The sequence below is a fragment of the Cotesia glomerata genome, linkage group LG5 (assembly GCF_020080835.1).
Source record: "Cotesia glomerata isolate CgM1 linkage group LG5, MPM_Cglom_v2.3, whole genome shotgun sequence".
Classification (NCBI taxonomy): domain Eukaryota; kingdom Metazoa; phylum Arthropoda; class Insecta; order Hymenoptera; family Braconidae; genus Cotesia; species Cotesia glomerata.
The window spans coordinates 13,696,026-13,713,987 of record NC_058162.1 but is presented as its reverse complement, the minus strand read 5'-3'; the positions used below and the strand labels follow the sequence as shown (position 1 = coordinate 13,713,987).

The window sequence follows — 17,962 nt, the reverse complement described above, 5'->3', positions numbered from 1 at the left end:
TAAAATATACAGCGTGCTTAGCACAAGCGATACCGGTTGACACGTGGGTGAACACTCTGCCGGCACTGTAAAAGCGATGAAATAAATGCACAAATAACACAATTTATCTGTCACAAATTAGAGCGAATCATTAGGGGTTAATTTAAGCAATTTTAATTATAAAAATAGCGAAATGCGGTTAATTGACAATAAGCGAAAGTAAAGCGGAATTAATGGTGACTTGTTGCAACGGAAGGGTGGAAGATAATAATAATAATTTGTCTTTTTCCTCGTCGACTTGGGAAAGAAGGCTGATTGCGCATGTCAGCGGAGCGATCAGCCAATCACACCACCGAGACATGGCGTGATCAGTCAAGCTCAGCATTCATAGGCGGTTAGTTTTTGCGGGAACTAGCGGTCGACAGGTGCGGCTCGTGAAATTGGGAGTCCCCCAGAGGCGAGTTAATCGCTACTGGGCCTTGTTCACCGAACAATAGAATATGAATTCTTTTCATCAAAATAAGTTATAGGTCGACTAAAAGGATGTAAGAGAGTATCGATGGCTCGATTATTTTGGTTAATTGATAAAACATTAATTATTATGAGTAAAATTGACAAACTTTCAACTCGGACGGGTCAAAAGATGTTTTACAGCTAATTTATTCTGGCTCATGGATAAAATAGTTATCATTATTATCAAAGAGAGTTACATATTGACTCAAGAGATCCGAGAAAGTATCGATGGCTTATTTGTTTTCGTTCATTGATAAATTAAAAATTATTATCATCAAAATAAGTCAAAGTTTGACTCAGAAAAAATGAGAGAGTTATAATGGCTCATTTATTTCGGTTAATTAGTAAAAAATCAATTATCATAAGTGAAATTAGAAAATTATAAACTCGGACGGGTCAAAAGATGTTTTACAACTTATTTATTCCGGCTCATGAATAAAATAGTAATGATTATTATCAAATTAAGTCACAGGTTATCCCAAGGGAAACAAGAGAGTATCGATGGCTCATTTATTTTAGTAAATTGATAAAATATCAATCATCAATATCAAAATAAGTCATTGGTTTACTAAAAGAAAACAATGAAGTATCGATGGCTCATTTATTCTCGTTAATTGATAAAATATTAATTATTATTATCAAAATAAGTTATAGGTTGACTAATAGAAAACAGAAGAGTATCGATCGCTCATTAATGTCGGATAATTAATAAAATAGTAATGATAATTAGTAAAATTAAACAATTATATATTTTGGCCGTCGAAATGATGTTGAACAGCTGATTTATTTTCGCTAATCCTTAAAATAGTAATTGTCATTATCAGAAGAAGTCACAGATTGACTAACGAGAAACAAAAGCGTATCGATAGCCCATGTATTTTGGTTAATTGATTAAATATTAATTATTATTATTGAAATAAGCTATAGGTGGACTTAGAGAAAAAGAGAGACTTTCGGTGGATTATTGATTATGGTTAATTAGTAAAATATTGATTATTATGAGTAAAATTAATGAATTATCAATTCGAACGGGTCAACAGATGTTTTACAGCTGATTTATTCCGGCTCATGGATAAAATAGTAATCATTATGATCAAAATAAGTCACAGGTTGACTCAAGAAGAACGAGAGAGTATCGATTGCTCATTTATTCCAGTAAATTGATAAAATATCAATTATCATCATTATAATAAGTCATAGGTTGACTCAAAGGGAAGTAGAAAGTATCGATGGCTTATTAAGTTCTGTTAATTAATAAAATATCAATTATTATTTGTTAAATTAATAAATTATCAACTCGGACGGGTCTAAAGATGTTTAACAGCTAATTTATTTCGGCGTATAGATATGAAAGTAATTTTTATCATAAAAATATGTAACAAGTTGACTCAAGATAAACAAGAGAGTATCGATTTCCGATTTATTTTGGTATATTGATAAAATATAAATTATTATTATTAAAAAAAGTCATAGGTCGACTCAGAAAAAACGAGAAAGTATCGAAGGCTCATTCATTTCGGTTAATTAATGAAATATCGATTATTATTAGTAAAATTAATAAATTATCAACTCGAACGGGTACATATATGTTTAACAGCTGACTTATTCCGGCTAATGGATAAAATGGTTCTTATTATAATCAAAATAAGTTACAAGTTGACTCAAGGGACACGAGAAAGTGACAATGGCCCATTTATTTCGGTTAATTAATGAAATATTAATTTTAACTATCGAAATAATTCACAGGTTGACTGATGGCGAACGAAAGAGTATCGATGGCTCATTTATCTCGGTTAATTAGTAAAATATTATTTATTATCAATAAAATTAATAAATTATTAACTCGGACGGGTCAAAAGATGTTTCACAGCTGATTTATACTGGCTAATGCATAATATAGTGATTATTATTATCAAAATGAGTCACAGGTTGACTCATGGGAAACAAGAGAGTATCGATGGCCCCTGTAACTTGGTTAATTAATCAAATATCAATTAATATTATTAATATAAGTCATAGGTCGACTGAAGGAAAACGAGAGAGTATCGATGGCTCATTTATTTCGGTTAATTAGTAAAATATTAAATATTATTTGTAAAATTAATAAATTATCAAATCGGACTGGTCAAAAGATGTTTAACGGCTGATTTATTTTGGCTTATCGATAAAATAGTGATTATTATTATCAAAATAATCCACAGGTTGACTCAAGAGAAACAAGAGAGTATCGATAGCCTATTTATTTTAGTTATTTGATAGAATATTAATTTTTATTATCAAAATAAGTTATAAGTCGACGGAAAATATACAAAAAAGTATCAATGCCTCATTAATTTCGGTTAATTAATTAAATATCAATGATTATTAGTGAAATTGAAAAATTATAAACTCGGACGCGTCAAATGATGTTTAACAGCTGATTTTTCCCGGCTGATGGATAAAATAGTAATTATTTTTATGAAAATAAGTCACAGGTTAACTCAAGGGAACCAAGAGAGTATCGATTGCCTATTTAGTTTGGTTAATTAATTAAATATTAACTTTTATTATTGAAATAAGTTATAGATCGACTGAAGGAAAACGAAAGAGTATTGATGGCTCATTTATTTCGGTTAATTGATAAAATATTAATTATAATTAGTAAAATTAGAAAATTATTTACTCGGAAAGGTCAAAAAATTTTCAACAGCTGATTTATTCCACCTAATGGATAAAATAGTAATTATTATTATCAAAGAAATTCACAGATTGACTCAAGAAAATCAAGAAAGTATCGATGGCCCATTTATTTTCGTTAATTGATAAAATATTAATTATTTTTATTAAAATAATTCATAGGTCGACTTAGAAGAAATGAGAGATTTTTGATGGCTCATTTGTTTCGGATAATTAGTAAAATAGTAATTATTATTAGTAAAATTAAAGAATAATAAACCTGGACCGTTAAAAAGATGTTTAACAGCTGATTTATTCCGGCTAATATATAAAATAGTAATTATTATTATCAAAATAATTCACAGTTTGACTCAAGGGAACCCCTAGAGAGTATCGATGGCCCATTTATTTTGGTAAATTGATTAAATATTAATTAATATTATTAAAATAAGTTATAGTTCGACTGAAGGAGAATGAGAAATTATCGATAGCTTATTTATTTCAGTTAGTTAGTGAAATATTGATTATTGTTAGTAAAATCAATAATTTATCAACTCGGACGGGTCAAAAAATGTTTTACAGCTGATCCATTCCGGCTAATGGATAAAATAGTGATTATTATCATCAAAATGAATCACAGGTTGACTCAACGAAAACTAGGGAGTATCGATGACCAGTTTATTTTAGTTAATTGATAAAATATTGATTATAATTATCAATATATTGCTTAGGTCGACTCAAAAGGAATAAATAGAGAATCGATGGCTTATTTATTTCAGTTAATTGATGAAATATTAATTATTATTCGTAAAATTAAGAAATTATGAACTCGGATAGGTCAAAAGATGTTTAACAGCTGATTTATTCCGGCTAATGCATAAAATAGTAATTATTATTGTAAAAATAAGTCACAGGTTGACTCAAGGGAACCGAGAGAGTATCGATGGCCCAATTTTTTTAGTTTATTGATAAAATATTGATTATTATTATTAGAATAAGTCATACTTTACTATAGACATAAGTCATACAAATATAAATAATGCTGTGAAGCAGGAAAAATCAGAGTTACGGTAATCCGAACAAAAACAGTTCACTCTGAAAAAATCGCGCCAAGTCCACGTTCATAAGACTATTAAGAAAAACAAAATTTTTTTTTCTTTACAAAAAGATAAAAAATAGAAAAATTGAAAAATCCAAGTAACCGATTTGATTGGATATGATTTTAGGAAATTAAAAAAAATTTGTAAATTTAAAAATTAAGAAAAAAATTTTGGAACGTATTTAGTGTGCTTGGTTGCAAAATATTGTACTTTTCATGAAAATCGTTAAATCTCTTTACTAGGACTTTTAAAAAATTGAAATACACAATGACGCACACCAAGTACGTTCCAAAATTTTTTTCTTAATTTTCAAATTTACAACAAAATTTTTTTTAATTTCCGAAAATCATATACAATCATATCGGTTACTTGGATTTTTTAATTTTTCTATTTTATTTTTTTTTGTAAAGAAAAAAAAAGTTTTTGTTTTTCTTAATATTCTTATGAACGTGGACTTGGCGCGATATTTTTACAGTGAACTGTTTTTGTTCGGATTTCAGTATTTTTTTTAATAATTATAAAAATTTGCAATTGGTACCAACTTAAATCTGAAGTTGGCTGCATTTTTTATAGCAAACTATCCCCTTGAAGCTACAGTATATGTAAAAATAATTGCAGCGCACCCTGGCGGGTGTGGATGCAAGCTGTGTAATTTAATTTTTTAACTGTAGTTTTCCATCTATTGGACTATTATCATGCATTATCGAATTACTTAGTCTGTGGCATGTCACTTTTTACATCGAAAAAAAGTCAGGATCGAAATTTTAGAGCTTGCTATAGTTTGTGCTGATAAAATTTAATAATTCCAAGTAGATTAATTGTTATAATTTAATATAATTAATTGATATCCATAAAACAAAGTTTTAATTACTGTTATAATATAAAATTTAGGAATATGAAGTACCGTAGAAGTAAATAAAATTTCGCAACCTCGAAATACCGTTCTACTTACAGTAAACACACTTGTTAGTCTGGCGCTCCGTTTACAACGGATTTGAACGGAACTTGACGCCAGATTCTACCGAATTTGTAAATTATTACGTAAAGCGTTCCACATTAATGTAACAGGATATTGGTAAGAAAGAATTGAGAAAGGAATGTGGAGAAGATCATCTTAATGTGAGTTTATAGAATATGCGAGTAAAAATTATTAGATAACTCGGACTGGGATTTGTAGCCAGAACCTTCCGAAGACATGTCGGCTACTCTACCATTTGAGCCATCTGGTCTATACTAAATTTCCTTTCGCTTATTCTATATACATTAAGCCACACCGTCCATCTTACGGTAAGCATTTTTACAAATATAAATAATGCTGTGAATAGGAAGACTAAAAATGAACAAGAGAGTATCGATGGCTTATTTATTTCGGTTAATTGATAAAATATTAGTTATTATTACTAAAATTAACAAATTATTAACTCAGACGGGTCGAAAGATGTTTAACAGCTGATTTACTACGGCTAATGTATAAAATAATAATTATTGGTATCAAAATAAGTCACAGGTTGACTCAACAAAACCAAAAGAGGATCGATCGCCCACTTATTTTCGTTAGATGATCAAATATTAATTAATCCTATCAGAAAAAGTCATAGGTCGACTAAAGGGGAACGAGAGAGTATCGATGGCTTATTTATTTCGGTTAATTAGTAAAATATTAATTATTATTAGTAAATTTAATGAATTATCAACTCGAACGGGTCGAAAGATGTTTTACAGCTGATTGATTCCGGCTAATGAAAAAAATAGTGATTATTATTATCGAAATAAGTCACAAGTTGACTCAAGGGAAATGAGCGAGTTTCGATGGCCCATTTATTAAAGTTAATTGATAGACTATTAATAGTTATTATCAAAATAAGTTATAGGTCGACTAAACGGAAACAAAAGAGTATTGATGACTTATTTATTTCGTTTAATTTATAAAATATTAATTATAATTAGTAAAATTGATAATTTATCAACTCGGACGGGTCAAAAGATGTTTAACAGCTGATTTGTTTCGGCTCATGGATAAAATAGCAATCATTATCGAAATAAGTTGCAGATTGTCTCAAGGGAAACGAGAAATTATCGATGGCCCATGTATTTTGGTTAATCGATAAAATATCAATTAGTATTATTATGTATTTTAGTAAATTGATAAGATATCAAATATAATTATCAAAATAATTTATTGGTCGACTAAATGGAAACAAGATAGTTTCCATGGTGTATTTATTTCCGTTAATTAATAAAATATTAATTATTATTAGTAAAATTAGAAAATTATTAACTCGTACGCGTGGAAAGATGTTTAACAGCTGATTTATTCCGGCTAATGAAGAATATAGTAATTATTATTATTATCGAAATGAGTCACAGGTTGACTAAAGGGAAACGAGGAAGTATCGATGGCCCATTTATTTTAGTTAATTAATAAAATATTCATTATTATTATCAAAAGAAGCCATAGGTCGCCTAAAAGGGGAACTAAAAAGTATCGATGGTTCATTTATTTCGGTTAATTCATAAAATATTTATTATTATTAGTGAAATCAAAAAATTATAAACTCAGACGTGTCACAAGATGTTTAACAGCTGAAATATTCCGACTTATGGATAAAATAGTAATTATTGTTATCAAAATATGTCACAGGTTAACTTACGGAAAACGTGAGAGTATCGATGGCCCACTTATTTTAGTTAATTTATGATATATTCATTATTATTATTAAAATAAGTCATAGCTCGACTCAGAATAAATAAGTGAGTTTTGATGGCTCATTTGTTTCGGTTAATTGGTAAAATATTAATTACTATAAGTAAAATTGAAAAATTATGAACTCGGACTTGTCAAAAGATGTTTAACAGTTGATTTATTTCGGCTCATGGATAAAATAGTAATTATTATTATCAAAATAAGTCACAGGTTGACTTAAGGGAAACGAGAGTATGATGGTCATGAGTATGATTGCGAGCAAAACTGCAAGCGAGGCGACGAGAACGAAGGTGCAAGTGAGACGGCGGAGCGGCAGTAGGAATATCTACTCTTCCAAGCTCATGTTTGCCTGATACTAAGCCGGCCGGAACCGGTGAAAATATGTTTTCGTATTAAATGTTTATAATTGTATTTTTGTTCAGATAGGTATTATTATTATTTTTATTACGGTTTAGTAAGTTCGTCTATAATTTAAACTATTAATTTACGTCATTTCTTATATTAAATTACCAATTACTTATTTTTATTTCTTTAAATCTTTAACTTGTTCTATTTGCATTTCTTTTTATCTGGTTAATTTTTTATTATTCGGTTAATAATGTTATGTCCAAGGGCGTTTTTAGAGCGGTAGCGTAAACGGTGGAGGTTTGGACTAACGATTTAAAGAATACGCAACGGAGGTTTTAATTCCGTTGTTTAATTATTTATGTGGGACGTTTTCGACGGACGAATTTACCACGCCTTCGTTTGAGACTGATTACGGATTTTATTAAGAATAGATGTACTTACTCTTTGCAGGATTTTTAGTTATTACCGGATCCGTGATTCCGGAGCTGCTGTTAGCGCCTTTTCCTGGATTGGGGCTTTCTGATTGGTCCTTGCAGCGGATGGATTAGGATGGAATTGGACTGCTTATTTTACGGGCTTCTCATTTTGTGAAATGAACTGATTCAAATCTGATTTCACTTTTATTTAGATTTATTTTTGTAAACGCCAAAACTTACACTTTCACAAATTTGGTTTTAACGTAATTTAATTTAATGAATTTTAATACTTTGATTGAGCTAACGTCCTCCAGTCCCCCGTAGGGTAAAGTGCGCAAAACTAGCTTTTAGGGAATTTTGAATAGACTTAATGAGCGAATTCTCGCCTAAGTGCAGAGCAAATTAGAACTTTGAGATTACGGTTCTCTAAAATTTATTTACTGGTCGAATTCTCGCCTAAGTGCAGAGCAAATTAGAACTTTGAGAATACGACTCTCTAAGATTAAAACTAATACGTGGCCTGCCGGTTAAACCACGTCGAAACTTTCTCTAAGTGCAGTGCAAATTAAAGCAAAGGACTCTACAAGGCACAGGCCCGTCAGTTAAACGCGGAAGTCGAATTAACCAACTAAGACAAGGCGTTGGCTGTTGATCGCCTTTTTAAATACTCACGGTGCTGAGGTTGCAGAAGTCCCCGCTAGTTAACCAGCAGTCGCGTAGCTTCTATTTCATGGTGGCTTTCGCGTATGGAGAAGTCTTCCATCTGCGCGGATGATTTAAATTTGAAGAAAGAAAAAAATTGAAGGTGGACATAACATTCCCCCGGAAAAGCGAGAACCTAGTATAGCTTATCGGTTTTCCTATGGCGACTTTCCCCATAAGCGAGAGCCACTTACAAATTTTATTTTGTTTAACTTAATATATCTTAACATAATAAAAAGAATAACAGGAGGAGTCGTCTGGCGCCAATATTTAGATTTAAAATTATTATTTTAATCTCGCGCTGTGCTGTATGCTTACTGACGGCTAATCTTTCACGCCTCTCGATTTCGCGAAGCCGTGTCGAATGTCAGTATTGTCTTAGTTGTGAGCTAAGGAAGAAGAATGTACACCATCCAGCGTAGTTTTAAAGGCTTTGGAACTTGGTTCCAGATGATTCTTGGCATTTATGAAGAGAAGGTAAGTGGATTCATAAATATAATAAGTGTATATACATATATATACAATATATACAATATATATATATATATATATACAAACAAACAAAAAAAAATTTTTGAAAGGAAAAAGAATATTCATAAAAAGGCATAATAACAGAATTTTCATATTTCAGGACTTAAGGAAAGGTATCCGCCTGTTGGGCTTCTTGGCGCGCCCGATCAACCCAATCATTAATCGGTACGCATAATAATCCTTTGAGCTAACGTTCTTGTTTGTTTCAGCTCCTGTAATATATGTTTATAAAAATTAATTTAAATTTATTACGTTCAATAATTTAATTGTTTTGTTAAATGATCAATGATCAAATTAATAATCAATGAAGTACCTGATACGGGATCTCGTTGTTTTATGTTTATGCAATATCCGTCTTGTCCCTTCCAGAATATTAGCGGATATTGAAGAGCGTCATATGAACGATGTGTGTCAGCAATGAACTGAAGATTATTATTTCTTCTACGAATCACAATTTCTCGTGGAGCTGTACAATCGCCAACCATGACTCCAGCAACATCATCAACAACGGGTGCATTGAATCTACGAATATGCTCTCCAGCTGGTGTTTTATCAGGATTAATGACGATAGCGTGATTATCGCTTTGGAATTGGTGCATATGTGATTTGAATATTTTCAACAACTCGTTGTGCTCGTTCAAAAGAGCATCTAGCTCGCTGTCAATGCGCATGGCATAAAGTGAATCAAGGTTATTATAATCACAACGTGCATTCACGCGATTGGCAAGTGCGCTTCCGGAATCCTCGCCGCCCATAAAGTAGATTTGTAAGAATTTATGTGGTTCGTTTGGCATTGGCAGCAGTGAGCCCATTTTATGATAAACTTGGCCTCTGATTTTGAATGTAGAATTAAATTGTTGACCATTTGCATTAGTATTTCGAACTATTTCTGTTGCTCCAAACGATGTCATTTGAAAGCATGAATTGAATCTTCGAATTGACTTCAGGAACACGTTAGAATCTGGATCCGTGCCGATAAGTAAGCCGTTCAATGGTTCAGGTGGTGTTTCAATTTCAGGTAGTAGCATTTTTCCTGACGCGCAACACATCCCAGCTGGCTTATTTTTGAATTTCAGAGCATGACGATGCAAACATTCCTTGTCCATAGCACCAATTATCACTTTTGAATGAGCACAATATTCAATATCGGGCTCATACTGGAATGCTAGACGCAGGAATAAATGAGATATAAATGCTCGATGTACCTGTTGTCGTTGTTGGTCATTTGTTCTTCGTCTATTGACTGTGAAACGGCGTGATTGTCGTTGTTCTAATCTTCTGACTTCATTGCATTCAGCTCGTGTATCTTCTGGCTCTTCTTAATGCAATTGCGCCATTCTGACACGTGCATCAGTATTTTGTTGCTGGATTTGTTCTTCTGTTCTTTCGGATCTGCTATTTCGCAAGTTTCAAGCTTTACTTGTACTGCGGCTCAAATCAGCCCTTTTGCGTTTTCTTGGCATTGCTCACTGTACAACACATACATAAATAGAATTAATGAAATTATTTAATGATGAAAAATGTTAAAAGTATAATGAGGGCCAGGATTTTTGCCGCAGTTTTGAAATGATTAGTTTTAATTTATGAAATTATAACAAAAATATAAGTTTTATGGAAAAATTTTTCAAACAAAAGTAAAAAATTAAATTTTATGAAAACATTGTCTCTTATAATTTTTTCATACAACCAATATTTCCATTGACATTTCAAAATAAAGATTCATAATGATTGATTTTTTGGAAACTATGAAAATCTTAATTGTTCAATTACATTTTTTTAATAAAATTAAATTAAAATTACATTTTTATAAGATCAACAACATTTTCGATATAAGTAAAAAAAAGTATACTTACAATACAAAATCTGTTGTTATTGGAAGCTCGTGTCACGTGTTGAGTACTTTTGAGGTTATAAAATCACTTGATTAACTAATCGTGCAAAATACACTCAAAATTGATAATTTAATTATTATTGATAAAATAGGAATGATTAAATGTTAATATGAGAGTTAAACTGAGATAGCAAAATAATAATTGTCAACGTTACTACTACACTTGATGCATAAACAATAATGATGGCCGACAACTGTGTAGGGAGTGAGAAAGAAAGGAGACTGGCTTCGTTCTCATCCCTACTCCGTGCTGTTTACTGGGTCAGAAGTGACACCTGTAGACATCTGGCCGGGATAACTAATTAAATGACGATTGATCAGTTTTCGACCGGAGAGGAAAACTAAGGGTTGATCGTAAAAGGGTGAAAATTGAGGATTGTATGTATTTTTGTATGTTGTATCATAAAAAAATATAAATTAAAAATGTTGTCTAAAAAATAAAAAAAAAAATTTAGGGGTGGACTACCCCTAACATTTAGGGGGATGAAAAATAGATGTTGGCCGATTTTCATAGATACCGGATAGGCACAAAAAATTTCATCAAAATCGGTCGAGCTGTTTCGGAGGAGTATGGCAACGAAAACTGTGACACGAGAATTTTATATGTTAGATTTAAAGTATAATTAATATATATATATATATATATATATATATATATATATATATATATATATATATATATATATATATATATATATATATATATATATATATATTTATATATATATATATATATATATGGGTCATTCCACCAAATAAGAACATTTTTACGGGGCGACCCTCGCGGATTATGTTTAAAATTTATGGAGGTGTTTTCTATCATAAGACGAAAATTCTCTGAGAGTTTTAGCTCTTAATACGCAGCGGTCTTGAAGTTATGATTTTTTGAAATTTTGGAAAAAATTTTTTTTCAACTTTTTCGTCAATTTTTCTGATATGAAAAACATTTTTAAACAAAATCGACAAACATTGTATTTTGTAGGAAAAATTCTCAGCTTTTGAATAAAAATATTTATTTTTTCATAAACTCATCAGAAGACCATTAAAAATCGAATTAAAGTGGAATAATTGATTTTTTTCGGTGGGCAGCCCAAAATTTTTCAAATTTGAATTTTTTTTCTGAAAGCTGAGAGTTTTTTATACAAAATATAGCGTTTTGCCGATGTGCGTATTTTTTGTTTCGTCACAATTAAATCCAACGCAAATTCATTATAATTAAAATACTTTTATTTTTGAACTTTTTTGAGATGTGGACACAGTTTTAATGAAAGCATAACCAATTTCATCTTTTAAAGGCACAAAAGTGTGTAATGACTATGTACCTTTCACCGTTTTCGATTAAGAATATCGTACGTCTAACACATTTTTTTTTATTAAATAATCGTCATTAGCTATAAAAGTAAAGTCAACGCTTGTAAAATTTTTCGTTCCCCAGGAAAACAAATCTTGTGGTTTCAGTATATGCTCTTTATTGTTCATTTGTAATGAAGCTCTAGCAGCATATTGTTTTAATGAACCCGCAAGACCATCGCATGGTCCTTTGCCATGGGCAGTTGCAAAAAAATGCCACTCAGCGTTGATTTCGAAGTCAGCATAATGATAACATAAGTTTGTAAATGCTTTCTTGTTTTTGAATTGTTGTGGAGCTCCATCAGAGAAGTGAAAAATCGTATTGATGACAGCAAACTTCTTTTTAAGAAAGGCAATCAATTGCTCTTGAAATATATAAATTAAAACTGTGTCGTGCTTAAGACAATCTGAAATACCAACAAAGCTCAAATGCTTAATAGTATCATTTTCGTTATAATAAATCACCATTGGAAGTATAGTAGCTTGATCATTATTCCAATGAAAGCCTTGAGCTGCTTCCTGCACAACTAATGCATAATTTTCCGCAAAGTCAAATACTACGGCGAATTCCCCGCTCTTTAAATTTAGTTTTGTATCAGAAAAAAATTGACTTTGTGTTTTCGCAATAAAATCATGTTTCAAAAGCTTATCAAGTTGCGTCACTAAAGTCTCGATGAAGTCTTTGGAATCTGAAGTAACATTCACAATAGTACAACGGTCTGTTGATGTCCACATTTTATATTGGATTTCATTAACATCAGATTCATTAAACGACACACGAAAATAATCAGCGATTTCTTCATTATTTGGACAACTATTGCACATTCTGGAAAAGCACAATTCTTTTGGATTGTTACAAACTAATTTATTCAATAAATTTTCGTAAATTGGCTGAGATTCTACAACTCAATTGGTGTTTTTCGCAAATTTTGGAAAATTACATCCTAAATGGAATAAATGTAATAAGATTAATAACTAGTTTTAGTACAATTATAGAGAATGTCAAGTACACAAGTACCTTTTAACATCAATTTTACATTCTGATGAATAGTACAAACACATACGACATGTGTACCACTACTTCCAGCAAGACTACAATAAGTAGGCCTCAAACTAGCGAATTTAGAAAATCCGATTGCCACTGAATTATATTGCGCTTTGAAGCTTTGGTACAATTCTTTTAAAAACAAAAGAATCAACTTTTTTTGTACCCTAGTTCAATTTCCATCACAATCCTTCACAGATTTAAAATCTTTCATGCCCGCTAATTGTTTTGAAATTTCTTCGCTTTCATAAAAATCAATGACAAGTTTTTTTACATCTAACTTAAGCGGCTGAATGCCTGGAACTTTTGTGGGATTCAAAATATTAGTAGTCATTTCACCAGAGTCTAAATCAACATTCTCAGATTCACTGATATCATTTTTAAGATTCAGTACCATTTTTCAAGAACAGTTAAATTCAGATGCTATACGACTGACTTCTTAACTGTCGGGTAAAATTAAAAACAGCTTCTTTTTTATTGATCTGTAAAGCAAACGATCGATCGTATTAATATGAAAAAATGAAGATATTTTAAAATGATAGATTGTTAAAAAAATTTATTTGTCACTTTCAGCGTTATATAATTTCTTCATTTTAGCTATCATGGAACAATGATCTTGATTAATCTTTCTGTAGGTAGATTCAGGTACTATTCCAAATTGTGATTGGAACTTATTCTCTAGGGCAGCATAGCTCTCATCGAGTTTTTCTACTCCATAATTTTTTTCAGAATATAACCTTAAATTAAACGCATAGAAAAATAATTAAGTAAGTTTTCACTCAGTAAATGAAAAACTTAATCAATAGAAAAATTTTACCTGTCTTTTTCAATAAGAGGAATTTTCAAAAATCACACTAAAGAATGATCATTGTAATCACATAGATTGTCGCTAAAATTACTGACAGTTCGAGATAAACCGCTTCCCCGAGTACAAATTTCAGCTGATATACTCAGATTTTCAACACTAATTTGACATGAAATAATTTCCTCTTCCTCTGATGCCGGCGGAATATATTCTTTGACACGGAATCGACAACGCACACATAACATTGAAGTGTCATCTGAGTCAGGAAATTTCCAACGATCTTCGTCGGGAAATTTTCTTAAATCTTTAACTCCTTTTTTATCTAAAAGTTTCGATTAATTAGATGTCAAACGTCAATATTGAACACAAGGCCATTAATTTAATTGGTTCTACGTAGAGGTAATACATAAGAGGTCGAGTGCACTATATTAGTTACTTACGTGACTCATTGAATGGATTACAACAATTTATTGACCGTATACGTTTACTCATGGCGATGAAATATCAAAGTAACGCAATAATTATTACTTAAAAACTTGAGCAATTATATTTTTGTTAAGAACAAACAATCCAAAAATGAATCGCTCAAGAAAGAATTACAAAATGAAAGTAAATAGAGGGAGTTGTGATTGCCATCTGCATGATAAGTGACGAAGTATAGACTCATCTTTAAAGCAGGTGGTTCAAAATTTCTGAGTACTATAATTTTAGTATTAAAGAGAAAATTATATTACTATTCTGAATTATATTACTGCATAGTGAATCTAACATTTAATTTAATTGTGACGAAACAAAAAATATGCACATTGGCAAAACGCTATATTTTATGTAAAAAACTCTCAGCTTTCAGAAAAAAAATTCAAATTTGAAGAATTTTGGGCTGCACACCGAAAAAAATCAATTTTTCCACTTCAATTCAATTTTTAAGGGTCTTCTGATGAGTTTGTGAAAGAATAAATATTTTCATTCAAAAGCTGAGAATTTTTCCTACAAAATACAATGTTTGTCGATTTTGTTTAAAAATGTTTTTCATATCAGAAAAATTGACGAAAAAGTTGGAAAAAAATTTTTTCCAAAATTTCAAAAAATCATAACTTCAAGACCGCTGCGTATTAAGAGCTTAAACTCTTAGGGAATTTTTGTCTTATGATAGAGAACACCTCCATAAATTTTAAACATAATCCGCGAGGGTCGCCTCGTAAAAATGTTCTTATTTGGTGGAATGACCCATATATTAGACTGTTTCAAAAAAACAAACTATTTTTTTTTTTTCGAAGAACTTTGAAAATTCTTCAGAGTATCCCTAATCGAAGACATTGTAGAAATCTTAGCCCTTAATATTAATGTATAGAGGTGGCTGTAATTAATTTTTTATTTCTATTTAAATAACATAGAAAAAAATTTTTTTTTACTTTTGAATTTTGCTAGTCAACAACGAAGCATTTTATAGCTATGATCGATACATATTCTTGTAGGAAATTTAACGATCTACAAAAATTGTTCAAATGAATATATGCGTACGGAGAACCATTTCGGAGTTATCAGGCCTTAAACATCGAACTGTTTAAAAAAATAATAATATTTATTTATAAATACGAAAAATCAACTTAAATCACTTAAATAAACAATATTATATATCAAAAAATTAAAAATGATGAATTCATGATAAAATTTCATGAATTACGAAGTTATAATTTTTCACTATTTTTAAAAAATTTTTTGCTTTTTTAAAAATAAATTATAAACATGAAAAAGAAAATTATTTTGTAATGTCCGCCTGAAATGCGTACATTCTTTTCTTTTTTTTTATTAGTAATATTTTTTTTTTATTCTTTACTACTCAAGGTTTAGTTTTTTTTTTATGTACGATTGCCTCGTTTCGACACGGGTAATATACAATTCGGGTTCAAATAGGCGACATGTAACCGGGTACTATCTAAGAGGTTCTATTTTAAGATTTTATCTAGTTTCTCATGCAGCGGAAACATTAGTTTTCCATTTTATGACCCTTTTGGACAGATTTCTAAAAAAACCCATAAAAATTGAATACTTTGTAACGTGGATGCACTGCATCTGGTGGGATCTCTCACCTCCTACAGTGTCCTACTTAGGAAAAATTATTAAAAAAAAAATTTGTCGTCTGTTTGAATTCCAAATATACCAGAGTAATAAAGATTGTATCTCTGATAATTTTTAGAAGTACTTAAAGTTTTATTTTATGTAAAATGTAAGATATTTAAAAATACAAAAATTCAAACTAAGAGATATTATAATCATTATTAACATGGAATTAAACTAACACAGAATGCAAACAAAATAATGTGTAATTTGACCAAGATAACAATTAATAGAAATCGCGAAAAAAAATAAAATTTGAATTTTATAAGAAAGAATGGAATACAAACAAAATGAAAATTATTTAACAATAAAATTCAAGCAAAATAAAATTATAGGATAAGGGACAGTTATTGAAAATAACAAAAACAATATATATATATATATATATATATATATATATATATATATATATATATCTAACGGTAGTTTTGACGACGATTTTCGAGGATATACGGCACGTTTGACGACATTTGGTATGTTTGACGACCGTCGTCAAATCCCACAGCGTACAACGGCAGTTTTGATGACACCTCAAACCTGCCATTTGAATCAGTTGGCAGATTTGACGACCGAATATATGAATAAACGTATATACTATATATGTATATGAATCTATACGGTTGCTTTGACGACTTTATAGCAGTTTTGACGACATTAGAAACATCAAACTAAAAGTGGCATATTTGACGACAGTTTTGAGCCATAAATGGCAGATTCCACGACAAATCATCCTTTAAGAGTATGTAATAGGGTGGGCCGAAAATCCGTTTTTAGTGGCTTTATGTGCCCGTGGTTATTAACAAAAACTATTCTTGCTTCGAGTTGGCAGATTTGACAACATTTATAACATAACAAAAGTTTGGCAAATTCAAAAGTGCACGGCTCACAATTCTCATTGGTTTTAAAAAATGCAAAATATTGTATTGAATTTTTATTTTCGTGTTTCTGTATTTTGCTTTATCAATATTTTTATTTTAAATATCCCGTGGTGAATCCCTGATATTTTAAACTGATCATGCGCACTGAGTATGCGCCACAATCAGCGCTATCAGCTGTCTCTTGTCTGAAATATTTACCGATAGATATAAATATACAAACACCTATATGTATTTTTTTTATTCATATTAGATTTTTGTTCATAACTATTAAACGACTCAAATCAAGTTAACCATTTTTGATACCAATTTCCTGACAGTGGATCTCAAGCTAACAAAAAAATTGATTGAATTAGTGCATTTTTACGCACGTTATCGTGTCCGTAACGAAAAAAGTGTTGATTGACAGAAAATTTCTTTTGACTATTTTGATATTTTTTTCTAACTGTTTTATGTTAAATCGATTCAAACCAGTGAGAGAATTAATCTTCATTAAATTATCTATCAAATCGTGCAGAGGTTCCCGGGAAAAAATGATCAGATATGATCATGCTTGCTCATGTCTAATCATGTATGACCCGGTCTGAAGTGTTAGATACTCTCAGGTCTGGTCATGCATGATCAGACATGAGCAGGTATGACCATCCCTGTTCGTGTATGATCTTGTTTGAGCCATAATTATATTTAGACCTGATCATGTATGACCATGCTTGATCATGCGTGATAATGTCTCAAGTGTAAGACTCGCCAGATCTGATCATGCATGACCAGGCCTGTTTAAATTTGACCTACATTAGTCTAAAATTCAGGTCTTGTCAGGCCTAATTTATTGGTTTATATCTAGACTGCGACCATACATAGACATGTTTATGGCTATACATCTAGAGCCCGAAACTAAGTGTGGAATTTTATATTGCAGGAATATTACTA

The 17,962-nt window shown here is 30.7% G+C and overlaps 2 protein-coding genes across 2 annotated transcripts; both read right to left on the bottom strand.

Moving 5' to 3' along the window:
• Window positions 1-7,849: 7,849 nt before the first annotated feature.
• Window positions 7,850-10,273, bottom strand: LOC123265990. The gene is made up of 2 exons (XM_044730006.1): window positions 9,262-10,273; window positions 7,850-9,160 (listed from the first exon to the last, which is right to left on the bottom strand). Exons 1-2 carry the CDS (start codon window positions 10,052-10,054, stop codon window positions 9,045-9,047), a joined length of 909 nt encoding a protein of 302 aa, XP_044585941.1. The 5' UTR covers window positions 10,055-10,273; the 3' UTR covers window positions 7,850-9,044.
• Window positions 10,274-12,044: 1,771 nt separating this feature from the next.
• LOC123265991 lies at window positions 12,045-14,831 on the bottom strand. The gene is made up of 3 exons (XM_044730007.1): window positions 14,052-14,831; window positions 13,208-13,971; window positions 12,045-13,133 (listed from the first exon to the last, which is right to left on the bottom strand). Exon 3 carries the CDS (start codon window positions 13,012-13,014, stop codon window positions 12,178-12,180), a length of 837 nt encoding a protein of 278 aa, XP_044585942.1. The 5' UTR covers window positions 13,015-13,133; window positions 13,208-13,971; window positions 14,052-14,831; the 3' UTR covers window positions 12,045-12,177.
• Between the last annotated feature and the right edge of the window lie 3,131 nt (window positions 14,832-17,962).

Coding starts and splice junctions, on each gene's coding strand:
- LOC123265990 (XM_044730006.1), bottom strand. CDS start 10,054: ATGGACAAGGAATGTTTGCATCGTCATGCTCTGAAATTCAAAAATAAG. Junction 9,161..9,261: donor ACAACGAGATCCCGTATCAG/GTACTTCATTGA, acceptor CATATATTACAG/GAGCTGAAACAAACAAGAAC.
- LOC123265991 (XM_044730007.1), bottom strand. CDS start 13,014: ATGTGCAATAGTTGTCCAAATAATGAAGAAATCGCTGATTATTTTCGT.